This window comes from Athene cunicularia, assembly GCF_003259725.1.
Source record: "Athene cunicularia isolate RWA chromosome 7 unlocalized genomic scaffold, athCun1 chr7_part1, whole genome shotgun sequence".
In the NCBI taxonomy this organism is placed as follows: Eukaryota; Metazoa; Chordata; class Aves; order Strigiformes; family Strigidae; genus Athene; species Athene cunicularia.
Genome location: NW_020799107.1, coordinates 37,756,825 through 37,773,068, shown reverse-complemented (window position 1 = coordinate 37,773,068; position 16,244 = coordinate 37,756,825). Strand labels below are relative to the sequence as shown.

At 52.0% G+C, this 16,244-nt stretch overlaps 1 protein-coding gene across 1 annotated transcript in view; it reads left to right on the top strand.

The window, feature by feature from the left end:
• The window catches only part of ACVR1C (activin A receptor type 1C), a 35,641-nt gene that overhangs the window by 8,041 nt on the left and 11,356 nt on the right, over positions 1-16,244 (top strand). Inside the window, exons 2-3 of the mRNA XM_026852169.1 lie at positions 6,248-6,253; positions 11,087-11,320. Coding sequence (XP_026707970.1) covers positions 11,167-11,320 — 154 coding nt within the window. The 5' untranslated portion in view covers positions 6,248-6,253; positions 11,087-11,166. The remainder of the gene's footprint in view (positions 1-6,247; positions 6,254-11,086; positions 11,321-16,244) is intronic.

Here is a 16,244-nt window from a genome sequence, read left to right as displayed (position 1 = left end):
GCCGTGGCAGGGCAGGGGGGTCCTCGGGGGGTGCCGTGCCCCACCCCGGCCTCTCCGCCCGCGTTCTGCCCGTGCAGGTTCAGGTCCTCATCTCGTGCAGCCGGGGGTGTGAAACGTTCCTTCCCCTCAGCCCCCCCGTTAGAAACCAAACCTGCGCTCTCAAACCACGCTCCGTTAACCTGCAGTTTGAATTGGAAGAGGACGGTTTACAATTTTCTGTCAGGTTTACCCCAATTTGCTCTTCACTCGGTGCTTTCACCCAGGAGTGTCTCGGTGGGACGCTCCTGAGCCCCTGCCGAGGGGGGGCACAGCCCGAGCTGGAGGGCAGGACGGTGCCCAGACCCATCCCAGTGCTCACACAGTCCCTCCTGTTGGGAAGGGAGGAGAAGCAATGCTCGGCTCTTGGTGTTTGAAGGAATCCTGTGTAGCGTGTTACCTCTGCAAATCTTTGTTACCTTTGAGGGGTGTAAGAGCCCTTCTCTTTGTCTGGTTTCCTGCTGTTGGAGTTTGCTGCAAAGCACAGGAGCAGGCAGCCCCCCTCCCCCCCCCTTGTCCCTGCTACCAGCCTGAACCGAGGCACCACCAGCACCGTTGCTGCTCCCCTCTGGGGACCCTTGGGTGCCCTAACGGGTCTCACTGGCTTTGATTGTTGTTTATACAAAACAACCTTGCCTTCTGTGCTCTCTGGAGCTGCAGTAGTGCTGTCCCCGTGTTCCTGACCCTGTTAGTTGTGTTTTCCAAGCCTGGATCAGGTATGGTGTGTGTGGTGTGGGACAGGCAGAGAGCCCCTTCACCCCTCCAGCTCTTTGGAGGGGGCACCAAGGGGAGTTACGTGTCCCTTGAAATGGTCTTCAGCTCTCGAGCAGTGGCTGCTGTTCCGTGTCAGGTGTCTACCTGTGCAGCTGCTTGATTTTCTCTACGTCTGCTCATACCCTTCTGCAGACTGCTCTGATCACGGGGCACCACTAAGCGTGCTCTGATAAACTTCTTACCCCCGGTTCTCTGTCATGCAAGCTTGGAGATGCTGTACTGGGCAAGGAAAGTCCTGCGGAGCTTCTGCTGTGCCCCAGTATTCAGAAACATTTATAGCAGTAAGGGGAAAAGGTATTTTGCTACTGATGTGGTTACTGGTCCTGCTGTTTCCAATCTGCTTACTTTGTGTTGGCTTCTCAGGATTGCTTCCCCCTCCTGGCTCCTGCACCTTTCTTCTACATCACCTCCACCTGTGGTGTGTTAAAGGCTTTGTGTACCCTTCCATGCACTCACAGCGTTATTTCAGGGAAGCGGAGTGCTTGGTGTGCTGTAGCATTTCCAGATAAACAGGAGTCGAGGGTGTGAGTGCTGTGGGGAAACGTGTTACTCTGTGGTGGTGACACATAAGCCTCTGGCAGCGCTCAGCACTGCATTGTCTCCTTTGGTATTTCTGAAGAGGGCTTTAGACGTATTCTGAGTTTGTGGGAGTTTGTTTCCTGCTTAAATGCACGTTAATCCTCCAAAAAAGCGGCCCTGAGGCGTGGCAGAGGCGGGTATATGCAGCGGCCTGGCGACAGCGGGGGCAGCACCACTGGTCCATGGGCTGAGCACACCCTGCCCACGGCCCCCGCTGCCGGGAGCAAGGGGCTCAGTGGGGGCTGTTGGAAAAGCATAAATACATGAAAACAGCATCAGATTGGACTCTTGCTACGTGAGCGGTGCTGTGTTCACACAACTCTTTCATCTTGTCTTTTCCATGCTGTATAATAGCCCCAGATCGAGTAATAAACACTCACTGAAAACGCCCCGAGTCCCGAGCCTGGATTTTTGGCGCTCTCTCTCCGATTACTCCTGTAGAACGTAACGTGGAATAACAGCATGAGGTGCCGGCTGCTGCCCGCGCATGGAGCTGGGAGCCAGCCACTGCCCGTCTGCCTCGGCACACGCCAGCAGGGCCAGGGAGCCGCCTTCTGCAAAAACCAGCTTTGTTCCAGCTTCATAATTTTGTTTGCTTAGTCCTTATTAAGTGGCAGTACTGAAAAGCCTGCATGTTGTCAAGCACCAGAAATGGTACTTTCGTGGAAAGAAGTACTGCAATAGCAAAGCAGTTGTCCTTCACTAAACAATTTAATTCACCACTATGTAGCGAATTGTCAGTAGGACGCTGTCGTTTCTGTGGGTCACTGAAGCTCTGTTTTCTTAGCTTTTAGTAAAAAGCTGTAATAATAAAAAAAAGCATTAATGAAACAACATAGATGAGAACTATGAGCACTTAATGGCCTGAGTCCGTGAGCTACCCGCGTGTCTGCCCATCATTCGCACAGATAAAAGACTATCTGTGTAATTTAATTCTGCTTTTTTGGAGTAGGCTTTAGATCCTTACCAGTTGCTTGCAAATGATTATTCTAGGCTCTAACCCAGCCGGGATATTTTGTCGCTTCTGAAGAGCACCGTGGGGCCGAGCGCGGGACGGTTGCTCCCCGCGTGCCGGCCGCCCCCCCTAGGGACAGGGCTGAGCTCTCAGAATGGATTCAGCTGCATTTGGGGTTGAGCATCACCCAAAGTCTGTCTTGAGTTCTGGGTTATGCCACTGGGATGTCAGAGTTGTCAGCAAAAATCCCTAGAAAAAGGGGTCCCGGACATGTTGCTGAAGCCCCTCAAAGCTGTAGTCTGTTGCCATATTTTTGTCTGTACCAGGTGCTGGGAGGGAGAGGCTCAGGGCTTTTTTCCATGGTTATTTTTGTAGGCTAAAAATTCAGCTTCTGCCTGGTTGTGAAGGTTCTGAAAAGCTGGTAATTAAGGGAACCATGACATGAAAGTGTTGAGCCGTGAGCAGATGATAGGGAAGAGATACTTAGCTAATAACTCCATCCCAGTTCAAAAATGCAATTTCTTCTCTACCTCAAGTGCTGTTAGTTCTGAATTATCCTGGATTGTCTCTAGCTATCATGCCGAGAACAAAGTCCTAATTGAAGCCTGAGTTGAATGCCTAAATTTAGATGCTGTGAATACCTGTTGAGGGGATGATACCCCTCCCCAGCAATTTTGGACACGTGTAGCTGAATCCGGGCACGTGCCCGTCGCTATGGTGGAGGCTGGCAGGTTTTGTCGCGTTCGTCCCCATCCTGCCCTGTCCCGAGCTCTTCAGGGTGCTGAGCCCCGCTGTCCCCAAGGTGGGAGAAGCCTTCCGTTGCCTCGGCGCTGCCACCCTGGCTGTGCCCCCTGCCAGCCTTCAGGCAGAGCAGCTGCGTCTGGCTGCTGGGTGGAGCCTTGGGAATGCTTTTTTCCAGAATAAGTGGTCTTTGCAAGTTAAGTTTTTCTTACAGAAGAGAGTAGCTCAGTCGGAAGGGGCCTACAACGATTGTCTTGTCCAACTGCCAGAATGCAGTTGGCATTTTATCTTTCTGTTCTTTGTTCATCTCAATTTTGGTGGTGGCAAAAATGAAGTACATCAAAAAGTCAATGTTGTATTGATTCCATGTTTACCAGGAAGCTGATTCTGGGTAATCAGAGCAGCGTCTGCAGCACTGTGTCTGTGTGCAGTGTCCCCCTCGCTTCTCCAGCAGTACGTGTTTTTAGCCTGACATAGAATGGGGCAAAACCAGGGATGGTTGAGTAAAAGGGGACATTTTTGGTTGCCGAGTGTTGTTTTGAAATACTTTGCTGCTCTTAGTACAGTAATTCTAAACCATTCAAACATTCATCTTCAAAGTTAAATTTCATTCTTCAGTTGTACCTAGTTTTTGTGCAGAAGGCTGTGTTTAACGGGTGGGGAGCTGGGTGGTCATGGGAAGGCCGCTGTGGCTTCCTGGGCGCTAGGTACCGTCCCCGACTGCTTTCAGCTGTTGACTCTTCAGCTTTCAGTGCTGGGGATTCTTTTCCACGTGAGACTTGGAGTCAGTAGATGCTGCCAGCACGGCGTTATCACAGCCGCCCCCCCCGGAATTTGTACCCTCGGCCCCACGCTGGGCCCTCTGTCAGCAGAGGGTCCCCGTGGGCTGAGACCAGCAGATCCTCCCTCAGGTTTGGGTTTGTGCTGCACTTCGCACAGTCCCTGCCGCACAGCTTACCCCTCGCAGAGCCTGACTTCTCAAAGGGTGCCTCGCCTACTCAAAGCTAATGAGAAATTAGCAAATATCTTTTGACAGTCCAACAAAAATAATTTCACTGGCTTCTGTTGCCCCTTCCCTGCTCAGTTAATGTTCATTTAAATGCCTGGCCTCAGCTTCTGTCTACTGCTTTGTTGTCACGGTTGCTGAGCTCTTCTAGAACAGGGATTTTCAATACCTAGTATCCAAAATTAAGATACTTGTTGTACATGTTAATAAAATCACTTCCCATGTGTATTTTTAAGAATTGGAAGCGTAGGAACTATTTTGTGTCTCTTGTTCTAAGACATTTTCTTCGGTTCTGGAATAATTACTTCTCTACAGCTTTCTAGTTTTTGCCTGTTTGGTATCAGTCCTTCTTGCAGTATGTCTATACTGTGAGCTTTTAATCTATTATTAATCCTACTATATTTTTTCCAGAGCTCTCTCCAGAGAGGGAACTTCTCTGTCTTTTTCATAGTAGTCCAAAAACTAATTATTTTTTTTTAAGAGCTGTCATTGCTCAGATTCTGGTTTCCTCTTCTGAAGAAATGTGTTAAAAGAGAATAAATTTCACAGCTGCATGTTGTCCCTTCCATGAATTAAGAAACTGGGCTCTTGCGTGTCAAGGGCAGTTCTGGGGAGATGTGGAAGGTTTGCAAAGGCTGCAGTGTGCGTCCCCCTCGCCATCTGTCCCGTGACTGCTCCTCCTGTGCCCTTCTGCAGCAGGGGTGGGAGCCAGTCCCAAACGGCACAGCGGGGCCTTGGTTCTCCTCCTGCTTTCTCCTGGTTGGGCCTCTCCCCTTGAGCCGAGGGGCGCCTCTCCAGAGCCCCCCAGGAAGGCGCAGCCGCTCTTGCGGGTGCTGGGAGCTGGTGCTGGGCTGGTTACTGCACCTACACACCTGGAGTTGTTTTTTCTCCGGGATGATTGTACTCTCCCGGCTTTTGATCCCTTAGCATGGCGACACAGATTTCTCTGCAATGATCTGAACTCAGTTCTCCTCTCTATCCTCAGCAAACCTTACTGCTTTGATGTCGACTCCCTTTCCCTGCCAGGTCCCTGGGGCGCACAGCGCGCGTCCCTGCGCGACTCTGCGGGTAACAGCCCCTCTCTGGGGAAGCTGGGGCCTCCCCCCACTCCCTCCCTCGGCCGCTGTCAGAGGAGCGGGCTGAGCTCTGGCTCACGGCAGCCAAGCGTCCTTGCCATGGCCAGTTCCAGCGGTGGTGGGACTCGCCGGAGCCAGGGGCTGTGCCAGACCCGCGCCGGCCCAGCGGCACCTTGGCCAGTGCCTGCTCGGGTCCTTGGTCCAGCTCTATTGCGAGCAGCAGTCGGACAGCGGGGACCAGCTGGTCTGTAGTTTCAGGGGCCTCCCTCAAGCCCCCTTTTACAGGCGTGAAGGTTTTCCCCTGGCAGCCCCCCGAGAGCAGGCAGGGGGGGCGGCGGGCCGCTCAGGCCCAGGCTGCGCCCGGCAGTGCTGCGGTGTGTCCTCCCCCAGGGCGGGGACACAGGCAACGTGGGGAGCCCGATCCCTGAACTCGGGAGTGTGAGTCTGTCGAGAGGAGCCCAGTACAGAATGGTCGAGGATGGATACGTTCTGGATGTTCAGCCCCCCTTCCCATCATGATTAAAGGCCACTTAAATATTTGCTTTCCAGCTTGATTTTGAAATGCTCTACTACTGCCCTATAGTCACAAGGAGAAACGGCTAGCTATTGTGGGTAACACTGGATTATGACTTAATGGAAGATTAATGCCTTGTTAATCTGTAGAGTAAAAAGCCTGTGGTGAAATGGAGAACCATGTCTGGTTCACAAGAGATGGCAGGCCTGGGCTTTTTTTCCCCATCGATTTTATTTTAGCCTTGTTAGCCCCCCAGTATTAGTCAGCTTATGCTGATTACACACTCAATTCTTTCCATTTAAGTTTTGAGGTAGCGCTGTCTACTTGTTTTAATTGTTAGCTGCTTTCATTAAGCTGGAGTCTAAACTCCTATTCTTCCATTTTGCTCACATGCAGTATCATTCTTGTTCCCTAGTTATCTAGTGACTCATGTATTTGAGGCTGACACTTGAGGAAAAATGGATGGAAACACGCAAACAAAAAAATCTTCTGTTGTGCATCTTTGTCTTGATTTGTTGTGAATCGGATGCTGGTTCAGTTCTTATTGCTACACAAGTTAATTGCACTGTGCGTTTTCTTACAGTTGCATTGAAAACTAGAAGGAAGAAAATGTTGCTTTTATGTAAGTCATGCAGGTTATTTTCTGCTCCAAAGAGCAAGTCATCCTGTCCTTGATTCATAGTGGGTCTCATCCAAGAAATTGGTATGTAGTCTCAGCTCCTATTCTGCAAACAGCAGAAAAAGGATCCTTGAAAACTACTTGTGTCTTAAAAATGGTAAAACCAGGGAACACCTGCTCCTCATGGTCTCTGTACCTAAAAGTCGCTTTCCTTGTGCATCTGAGAACTTGTGACTCAGCTTCCCGGCCGCCTCGGTTGGCCATTTGTTTCCCCTGTTGTTTGCCCGGCTCTTGAGGAGTCCCACGCTCCTCTCTGGGGGCCAGGAGGAACTGCACGCCCCTGCCACATGTCTTTGGAGCCGCCGTCCCTAGTGAGGGGAGCTGCGGCCGGCCTCTCCTGCTCGGCCCCTGGCAGCAGGACATCGGCTTCCAGCCTCTGCGGGGCGCGGTGCTGTGCGGAGATTCAGGATAAATTTGTTAATGACTCTTGGAGAATTACATGCCCAGAGAACTGTAACCATTGGTAACTGAGTTTGGATGCCTCACATAGCTCTCTGAGGCCGTGGCCTATTTCAGTTGTTCACTTTCTCCTAATTTCTCAACCAGAGGATGCAACATTTTAAGGGAAATGTGCTTGAGTAAATAAAGGAGTTGTGTTTGTTACTGGATTAGAGTGCCTTATTTTGAAACTTGGGAGCGCGTTTTCCTCCTGCCTCTGTGATCCTTTTCTCTTAAACTCCTTCATCATCACCTTATTACACTTCTCTGGTTTCACAGTGGTGGCAGTCCCCACTCCTCCCGTGACAGGGCATCACCAGTAATATTGCAGGGCCTGTCCCCGGGAACAGAGCTGGAGAAGTTTCTACATAGAAATTAGCCAGTAGCACTGGCAGATAGCTGGGGAACCTCAGGCTTCTGTTTTTGTAGAATTATATTTTAGAATGGTCTGTGTAAATCTTGGAAGAGGGAATCTTGGCTTGCTCACCACTCAGACTGATCTTTTCTATTTTTTGAATAGATTCAGCCACACTCTTTTCCTGTCTTTTTTTTTTTTTTTTTTCCTGCATCAGGGCAGAATTTAACCTTGAGCGAGTGATGTCAGAAGACACAATGCTAGGAAAATCTGAAATGTGAAGGGGGGGGAGCGCAGATTTCACCTCTCAGGAGGACCCCTTTGAGTCCCATTAGCAGCAGAGGCGCGTGAAGCCTTCATTCTCCAACTGGTGTGTTCCTCCCAGCCCTCCCGGCGTCGTCCGTTTGACTTTGCCACGCATCACCCAGCAGCCCAACCTTGTTCCAGCCCGGAGAGTCTCAGCTCTTGGCTGGAGCAGCTGATCTCAGACACAGAGTAGTGCAGGGTGTCAGGAGGATTCACAGGGCGAAGGAGATGTGTGGATAGGGAGGATGTGTCTGTGAGGCTCTGGGAGCTGGCGGGGTGCTAATGGTGAGTGTGGGCCACCTTGGGAGGAGCCGAGGTGGCCGGAGGATGCAGCGGAGGGGGCTGCTGGGGAGAGCTCCTGGGATGAGGTGGCAGTGGGAGTCCATAGCTGCCCATCAGTGGGGGGACGGGAGCTGGGGCGGGGTGGGAGTCAGGGCCAGAACAGGAGCTGGATGAGGAGCACAGGCTGAAGGCCCTGTGCCTACTAGGGCAGTGGCTCTCAGCTTTTTTTAAAAGGAATCACTAAAAAAGGCAACAGCTGAGTGTGGTAGGACAAGCATGCATTAAAATGGGGTTTAGGATATAAAGTTTTTGGGTGTGGGCAAGTTTCTCTTCATGCGCTCCTCCGTCTCTGCTAAAGTGAACGCAGTGTTCCCGTCAGCAGTTTGTGTGCCAGTCTCACGTGACTCTGTGAGCCCAGTATTTCTGAAGGAGAAGAGGGAATGCTTCTCGAGCTCTCTTGGTCTCTGGAACTTTCTGTTCTCCAGTGGCATGAAAATTCTCTGCAAATACTGAGCTCATTGTGCTCCTGTCCCTGCTCCTCCCACCTTGTCATCAGGTGGCTGAATGTGTTGACTTTCAGAAGCAGTAATAATGTGGGTGGGTTTTATTGAGAATTTTGACCAATACTCTCATTTCTTTTAGTTGTTCTTTGCATAATGGCTTCTCACAGAAACAACTCTGTGGGGAGCAGGGCCGATTTCCACAGGTCTGTGAACTCTGGGCTGTGGGCAGTAGGTTGGACGAGTCAGTTTTGAAAGAAACCTCAGAACTAAATGAAGAATGGAGTTAAGAGTCTTTCCATCAGTGATGTCGAAATAAAAAAAGGACATCCAGCAGAGTAAAACACTCTCTGAATGCAACAGTAGAAAATGCCGATCTTCAGGCAGTGCCCCCCTTGCCAACCGTCAGACCTGCCTGCCAGCATGACTTCTAGCCAGCCCGGCTACGGATGGGCCCGAGGTGAGCAGGGCCCCTTTCGCTCTGGAAATAAGGCTGTCTCAGCTTGGTCAGGGCGAGGTTACAGAGCCCCCTCGCCATCCTTGCCTCACCCCGGTGCTCAGAGGAGTATCCTTGGAGCTGCTCAGGACTTGCAGTGACAGTTTTGATCAGCTCCTCTCTCGAGCCATCTGCAAAACACCAGAATATAGATAAAACTGCCAGTTATCCACTGTGGATGACGTCATAAAGACCGTTTCCCATTTTATTTTTAGGCCACGAGAACGGGGAGAAAAACAGCATAATGATGTGTCTGAAAGACTGGAGATGCTTGTGACAGTTTTATGTTCACTTCCTCAAGTAATGCTTTTATTTTGCAGTATTGGTGATGTGTCTGTTTTTCTTCTGCTAGAAATCTTTATTTATTTGGATCTGATGAGTCTTGCTCCTGGCATCTCTGCTGGGGCTACAGTAATATCTGTAAGGAAGAGATTCACCTGTTCCGTGCCTGGGTGATTGACTGCTCGCTCCCCGTGCCGGAGGAAGCGGGAGCAGCAGCCGGTGATGTGGTTCCTAGCGTACCCTGCATCCAGGATAAACACGAACATATGGTGCCAAGGAAGTTTGTTGCGGGCCTGAGCTGCGGATAAACACTACAAGCTGTTATTTCAGAAGGGTAGCACAGGATGAAGATTGTTGTAAAGAAAACAAATAGAGTCACAGAAACGGGATTTGCGCTGACGTCTGTCAGGACTTCTCCGCCCCTCTGGGGACTCTGTTTGAGACGAGTCCCTGCTGCTCCCCCCACGGCCTCGCGCCATCCTCCTCGGCCGGGGGACACGGGGGCTGACACCCAGAGCCGGGGGGCTCTGGCGGCAGCAAACCCCTGGCTGGTCGCCAGCTTGGGGCAATGGCAGGGGCTGGTCTAGGTCCTGCTTTGATCAGGAAAAGGCGTCAGAGTGAGAAAGGCGGCGGGTTCTGGTGTCTTCTGGCCTGTCGGGGGGCAGCCAGCCATCAGAGGAAGGCTTTTCTCTTCCTGGTGGCCATCCTAGTCTCCTCATGGTTTTACTTTCTGGATGTCTGTTATCTCTAAGTAAAAGAAACAGTCTCCCCCTGCCCAATTCCCAAAGAAATGGAATGGATTTATGGATGAAATTACTTTTTTTTTTTTTTTTTTAAATAACCCTGGCTTCCATTAGTAGAGCAGGGTTCAGTCCTGCAGAGTTAGAACTGACTGGGAAGGTGCACAGGATGCACTTGGGGACCCTGTGGTGGGGTAAGAACTGTCCAAGTCAAAAATTAAAGAGATTAAGTCTCTGTACTCTAAAATGAGGCATTTTGGTTTTGTTCTTTTTACAGAAACAAAATAGCTGTATGAAGTGCACTTAAGGAAGAGTTTCTTGTAGAAATTGTTTTCAGCCCAAGGTTAAAACACCTTGGTGATTTGATTATCACTGCTGATATGGGCTCCTAAGCTTGGCACGAAGCAAGCAAAAACTGTTTGTTTTGAAGCAGGTGAAGAAAACAAAGAAGGGAAAAAAAAAAAATCTGTTGTTGACATCTGGTGTGTCACTGAGATGATGTGGCTTCGGTTTCCCCCTCATCTTCCAGTAAAGCCTGAAAAATGTAGTAGTTATTAAATGTGTTTCTTTTTGATTTGGAAAAACACACCAAGTCTAGAATTCATCAGACTTCGCACCAAAAGCAATTGGGCAGCTGTTTGTGTGCCTGGAGAAGGTGCATCATCTCGGGACACGGCGGGAGGAAGGGTCCTCAGTCAGTCCTGGCCCGTGCTGGCCGGCAGGGGCTCGGGCGGGTTGTGCCCGGGCCGGGCTCGGGCCAGGCTGTGCACTGCCGCCGTGGGCTGGCTGGCACAGGCGAGGGGCGGCTGCCTTCGGGAGGTCAGCGCAGCCACCGGACAGCAGCTGCCGGTATTTTTTTAAAAATCCTGTATGTGATGAATGTAGCTGTGCCTGAACAGACACCGTGAAATGGAGCCCGTGTCCCTGCGTGTGTCCTGAGCGGTGCCTGAGGCGGTGCCTTGGGTGCGGGGGAGCTGGGAACCTCAACCTGAAGGCTTGAATCTCCGTCTCCCCACCAAGGCAAAAGGCAGCTTTCACCTAAACTTCTTTTTGGGGTGGTCAGTCTTCTCCCCCACACAGGATAGGTGCTATACACTTTCCTGTGACCAAGGGCCACCTGCTTTAAGAATGGTTCCTCCGCGGGTGTTGGGGACCTCCCAGAGCAGCCTTGTCCTGCGGCCCGGGTGCCGTTCCCTGGCACGGGACCTGCTGGGGAGCTCTGGCGGGTGCTCCTGGTGCTGGCTGGCCTTGGGCAAGACAAGCCGGTATGGGTGCCACGGGGTTCCGTCTTCCCGGGTCTCCTCACGAGAGCTGGAAACCTCTTTTGCAGGTCTCAAGTGCGTGTGCCAGCTGTGCGAGCAGACCAACTTCACCTGCCAGACGGAGGGAGCCTGCTGGGCCTCGGTCATGCTGACCAACGGGCGGGAGGAGGTGGTCAAGTCCTGCGTCTCCCTCCCGGAGCTGAACGCCCAGGTCTTCTGCCACAGCTCCAAGAACATCACAAAGACTGAGTGCTGCTACACCGACTTCTGCAACAACATCACCCTTCGCCTGCCCGTCGGTAGGTGCCGTCCGAGTGCGAGATGCTGCTCAAAGGCGTGTGATGCCCTGAGAGCGCAGAAACGCTGTGCAGAGGCTGCGGCCGTGGGAGGTGCTGATGGGGGGTTTAAAGGCTGTCTCTAATACAGTAGATATTTGTTTCCTCGACTCGTTTCAGAAAATTCTGAACTGCAACTCTAAGGAAAAGTGAATTTCTTGCATCACCTAAAGATGCTCCAAATTCTGCCTTTGATACCCCACAAGGCATTAACTGTGAAGATGAAAGGAGGCGTCTGGAGGAAACGGACTCGTAACCTCACAGATCTCACGGGCTGGGATATTTTAAGGGGGTTTTTAATTTGAATTGGCATTAGACTAGATGGTAGAAGATGATACCTGATCCACTGGGGACTTGCCATGGGGCTTGGGTCAGCAACGTATAGCAGCTGTGAGCGAGGAGTTGTGAGGAGCTGAGAGCTGTAACTGGTGCATCAAAGGAAATAACAAAGACCTTCACTGGCTGAAGTTTTGCAGCCTCAGACCTCTCTTCACACCATTTAAAAGTCCTGTTTTAGATGGCTTGGGTAAGAATTCAGACTGGAGGGCTTTGGAAGGAAGGCGGTTAGCTGTAGGTGCTGACGGCGAATTGCATGTGGGGCGTCTGGTTGGTGCTGAGGTCTGACCCGTGCTGGGACGGTTCCCCGGCACTGGAGGAGCCGCTCTCCTCCTTGTCCTTGGCCCCTCCGTTGCCCAGCGCCGTGTCTTTGGGCTCTGGGTTGGGGGTGGTTACCCCAGCCTATGCCGGTGCCTGAGGATCCAGGGCTTTGGGGCGGCTCCGTCGGGGTCAGGTGTGTCCTCTCTGCCGACACGTGGGGTCTCGCCGGGGCCACCAAGTCCCCGGGGGAACGTCTTTGGCTGGTGCCGTTTCAGCTCTCTTGTTTGTCGTGAGCTTGGGGGTTCTGCAGTTCATTTCAGCAGCTCCTAAGCTGGCTTTTCTTTGGTGTTAGATTGGTGTCATTGATTCTTGCCCAGCAGGGACAAGAATGTGTAAGATTCCTGGTCCCAGTTAGAGGGAGGAAAAGGATTTGCACTTGGAGGAGCTCTCTGTATTACACAGCTGGCGCAGTATTGAGTCTGCCAGACTCAAAGCGCTGCAATGAAGTCGATCCAGTGCTTTTTGAAAATAAATATTTATACTATTTTTAGGTTTAATTATTTGACTCTTCTTTCCAAGACTGGGCTTTTTTGAAAAAGCTGCAAAATACACTGTTTTACCAGATGATACCTTTTTATATACTTGTACCAGTGAGAGATGTTACAGGTAAGAAAGATGCAAATTAATATATAATTCACAGTTATAAATTGCGTTTAAGCCCCTGTCCTATAGTACTTAACAGAATTTAGAAGGCCGTTACTGGAAGCGCTGGCTGTGTGATGTAAGAGGCAGGAGGGAGGCCATGGGGGAGTTCCTGGGTGGCCTTGGGGACCGTCACCTGCTGGTGCGCAGGCAGGTGCTGGGTGCTCCCGGGGGAGGGTCTGTCCCCACCGGCCCTTCTGGAGGAGCCTCACAGCTGGGAGCTCTGTGCCCCGGGACCTGACCTGCCCTGTGGCGTGGGGCAGGAAGAAGGAGTATTTCAGTATTTTTCTTTCGGTTGACAACAGAAGGGAGATACTAATAGTGGTCATGTGCTAGAAATGTAGAAATAAAATACCATGTGCTTTTTTTTTTTTCAAGTCGAGATGCTGGAGTGGAGTCTTGGGAGAAAACTGCTATTTATAGAGTGGCAGAGGCATGTCTGTCCTCCCAGCACTTGACCTGGTCGTTGCAAAACCTCTGGTTTCATATTTCAGTACCAGAGAAAATTACTTACTTAATTTTTAGCCTGAGCCCTTTGCTCTAAACATTTGGGGGAATTCATGTTAGTTGAAAATTTAACAGTGGCCAGTGTTACTTGTTTGCTGGTCTTTCCTGGCAGTCCTCCTTCACATAATCCCCGTTGTAGGAAAGCTTCATTTGGGCCACAGTAAAAATAAACTTTCTTGGGGGCGTTGCTGCATCCGCAGGTGAGGGAGCTGGGCTGCACCAGCCGGGGCTGCCCAGGCTCCCCCCGTGCCCCACGGGCCGGGAAGAACCCTCTGCATGCTGCTGCCCTTGTAGGTGTGTTCCTCCGCTGAGGAAGTTGCTCTTTCCAAAGTGAGATTTTAGTCAACTCCTTGCTCCGCTTGCATTCTGTCCTTCTTTCACTTCTGGTCTTACATCGCACTCGGAAATCCAAATCTGGATCTTGGGTTTGTTTCTGACTGAGGGCAAGAAATTTAAAGTGGAGGCACCACAGTGAGTAACCAGCACTAGAGCTGTCAGCTGCTCTGACAAAGCGTGGAAGCAGTTCTAGGTTTAGTAACTAGTCTCTTACTGAGTATGGGCTAGGCCAGGGTTCCCAGAGCTGGGACTTGCTGTGCTCGGGCCGTGCTGGTGCAAGGCCCCGGGGAGGTGTTGGTTGGCCCAGAGGTCCCTGTGTGGTGTCACCTCCTCCCCCGGCATGTCACGGCGTGCCGTTCCGAGGCTTGTCTCGTGCTGCTTGGCTCTCCCTTGTTGGCCGTGGCGGGTGCCGCAGCCACCGGGTCTGTCTTAGTGCCTGAGTTAGCACGCAGCCTTGCTGACCCACTTCGTCACGGGACTTGCTTAAGCCAGCCCACCTCCCACCACCCTCTCTCAAAAGAGTGGTGATACGTCCAGTTTGACGCTTGGTACGTATCTGTAGGATATTATCCATCTGGTCTCTCTCTCCGCTGTGCAGATTCTGATTTAAAGCAGAGCGTGTGGAGGGGCAGAGCTTGCCGGGGGCAGGAGCGGCTCTCGGGAGGAGAAGCCCTTGGGCAGGTGCCGGTGGGGCCCGTCCCCGCTGGGCACCGCGGCCTCGGCTGCTGCTGGCCGAGGCTTCCTGGTTATTTTCCTGCCGCCACTGTTAGTGCTGGCCTAAGAACAATAAAGTTTTGTATCTGCTTCGTTTAGTGTCATGTTGCTTTCCAGCGGTTGTGGAAGAGCCGATGTTTTATATTGTGTGTGTGTGTCTGACAGCCCCCGGCACAGGTAACGGATCTGCTCGGGTCCGGGGGTGAGGACGTGGCTTTGGGTGATGCGCTGAAGCGCTGCGTTTTGAGTGTCTGCCTGGGTGTGGGGAGGGATGGACAACTCCCACCCCGGCGCATGGTGCAGCACCTGCTCCCCTGCGGCGGGAGCGGCTTCGCAGGGCGCGGAGGGTGCGCGCTCGCTGCTGCCTGCTCCGGGGGAAACCTCTGCCCTGGGGAAACGTAATTAAAAACAGCTTAGGAAATCACCGTGTATCGGTTAACAGGCAGCGGTTGCAAGGAGGAATCCTGCTTGCAAATCCTCTTACAAATCTGCCAGATGACCCCTCGATGTCCTGGCAAAGTCTATTAAAGGAAAAGCCCGTGGGCAAGACATAAAACCTGTGTTTTCAGAAAGGTTTGAACTATGTGCTGTGAACAGACACAGGGCCCTCAGTTGTTAACATTTTATTTGTTTTCTTTTCTCACTTGGTGAAAGTGCATAGTGCTAAAACATAAGGAAGAGAAGGAAAAGGAACGAGTTGACTTTGCAGAGCTAGCTGCTCGGGGCACTTCTGAGTGATGGGCTGCGCGGCTCGAGAGGGTCCTTTGAAGAGCTTCCGTTGGGATACTGGCTGGAGGAAAGTCACAGCCCGTGCTGGGGGCCAGCAGGCTGCTGCAGTTACGCTCAGAATTCGCATTTCAGCGTGCACGTTGCTGAGCCTTTGCCTAAGGGGAGAGAGGGGCTTTTTGCTTTCTAGAGCAGCTAAGGGGTGACTTTGCACGGTGTGGGGTTCACAATCCTTCTGCAGCCTTTAGATCAGTGTTTGGTACTTGTGATTCTGAGTGTTGAGGGGTTTTTTGGGTTGTGTTTGTTTTGATTCAATTTTTGGGGAGGATGTTGATTCATTGGTTGGTTTTGGTTTTCTTTCCAGATTGTTTACAATTTGGGGGGCACTAAGGGGGTTCTGTGTGTGCATGTCCAAGTAAATACTGTAGTAATGTATTCCTATAACTTCTTGATATGATTTTTACCCCTACAGTTTTAAAATGGAAAATCATCTAGGACAGTCCCGTTTCTTGACTCTTGTGAAGTACAGCTTTGTGAGCACGGGCTCCAAAAGTGTTCTGTCTTAGAAGTCCTTTTAATGCCTCGTTTACTAGAGCTTGGTATTCCCATAGGCATTAAGTGATACGAAATAATTTTTTCCAAGGATTTGTTTTCAGCGAGGACAGCGTGCTGGGAAATAGGCAAACAGGGCTGGCGCAGCCTGTGCTCGGGGCTGTGTCTCCATCGGGGTCCTGTTGGTTCCCGTCGCTCTTGTGCGGTGGGGCGGGGGGGTCGGCTGACTGCAGGCCAGCGGCATTTCCCCAGCGCGGGCAGATCAAACCGGCCTCTCCTGTGGAGTCCCTCTGCGGTTTTGGAACTACGGTTGCAAGGAAATGTTCTTCAGGTGTTCGCTGTCCTGAATAGTACTGAGAGGTGGGTGGGACCGGCTGGAGGAGCTGGTGGCCAGGGCGCGATGTGCTGGAGGCAGCCAGGGCGGTTAGTGACAGGAGTTACAAGGGGACAGTGCCCTGTGGGGAGGGGTCGCCGTGTCTGGGGCTCTCCTGGGGCTGTTCCCGGGGTAGGCACAGTGGTGCTCTGTCCGCCGGCTGCGCTGCCGAGCGTCTCTGCTGCTGTCCCGTGGGGGCTGCTCGGGGTGACCCCGGTGGTGGTTGGGGTGACCCCGCGCTGACCCGGGCCCAGGCTGCCTGCAGAAGAGCCGCTGGGGGGCAAAGGCCCCGTAACTCCCGGGAGCAGGGTCTGCCTCGCCGGGGAAACGTGAAGCCTCAACAGGTTATTGCTGCGCAGCCCTTCGCTTACCGTCTTTTTC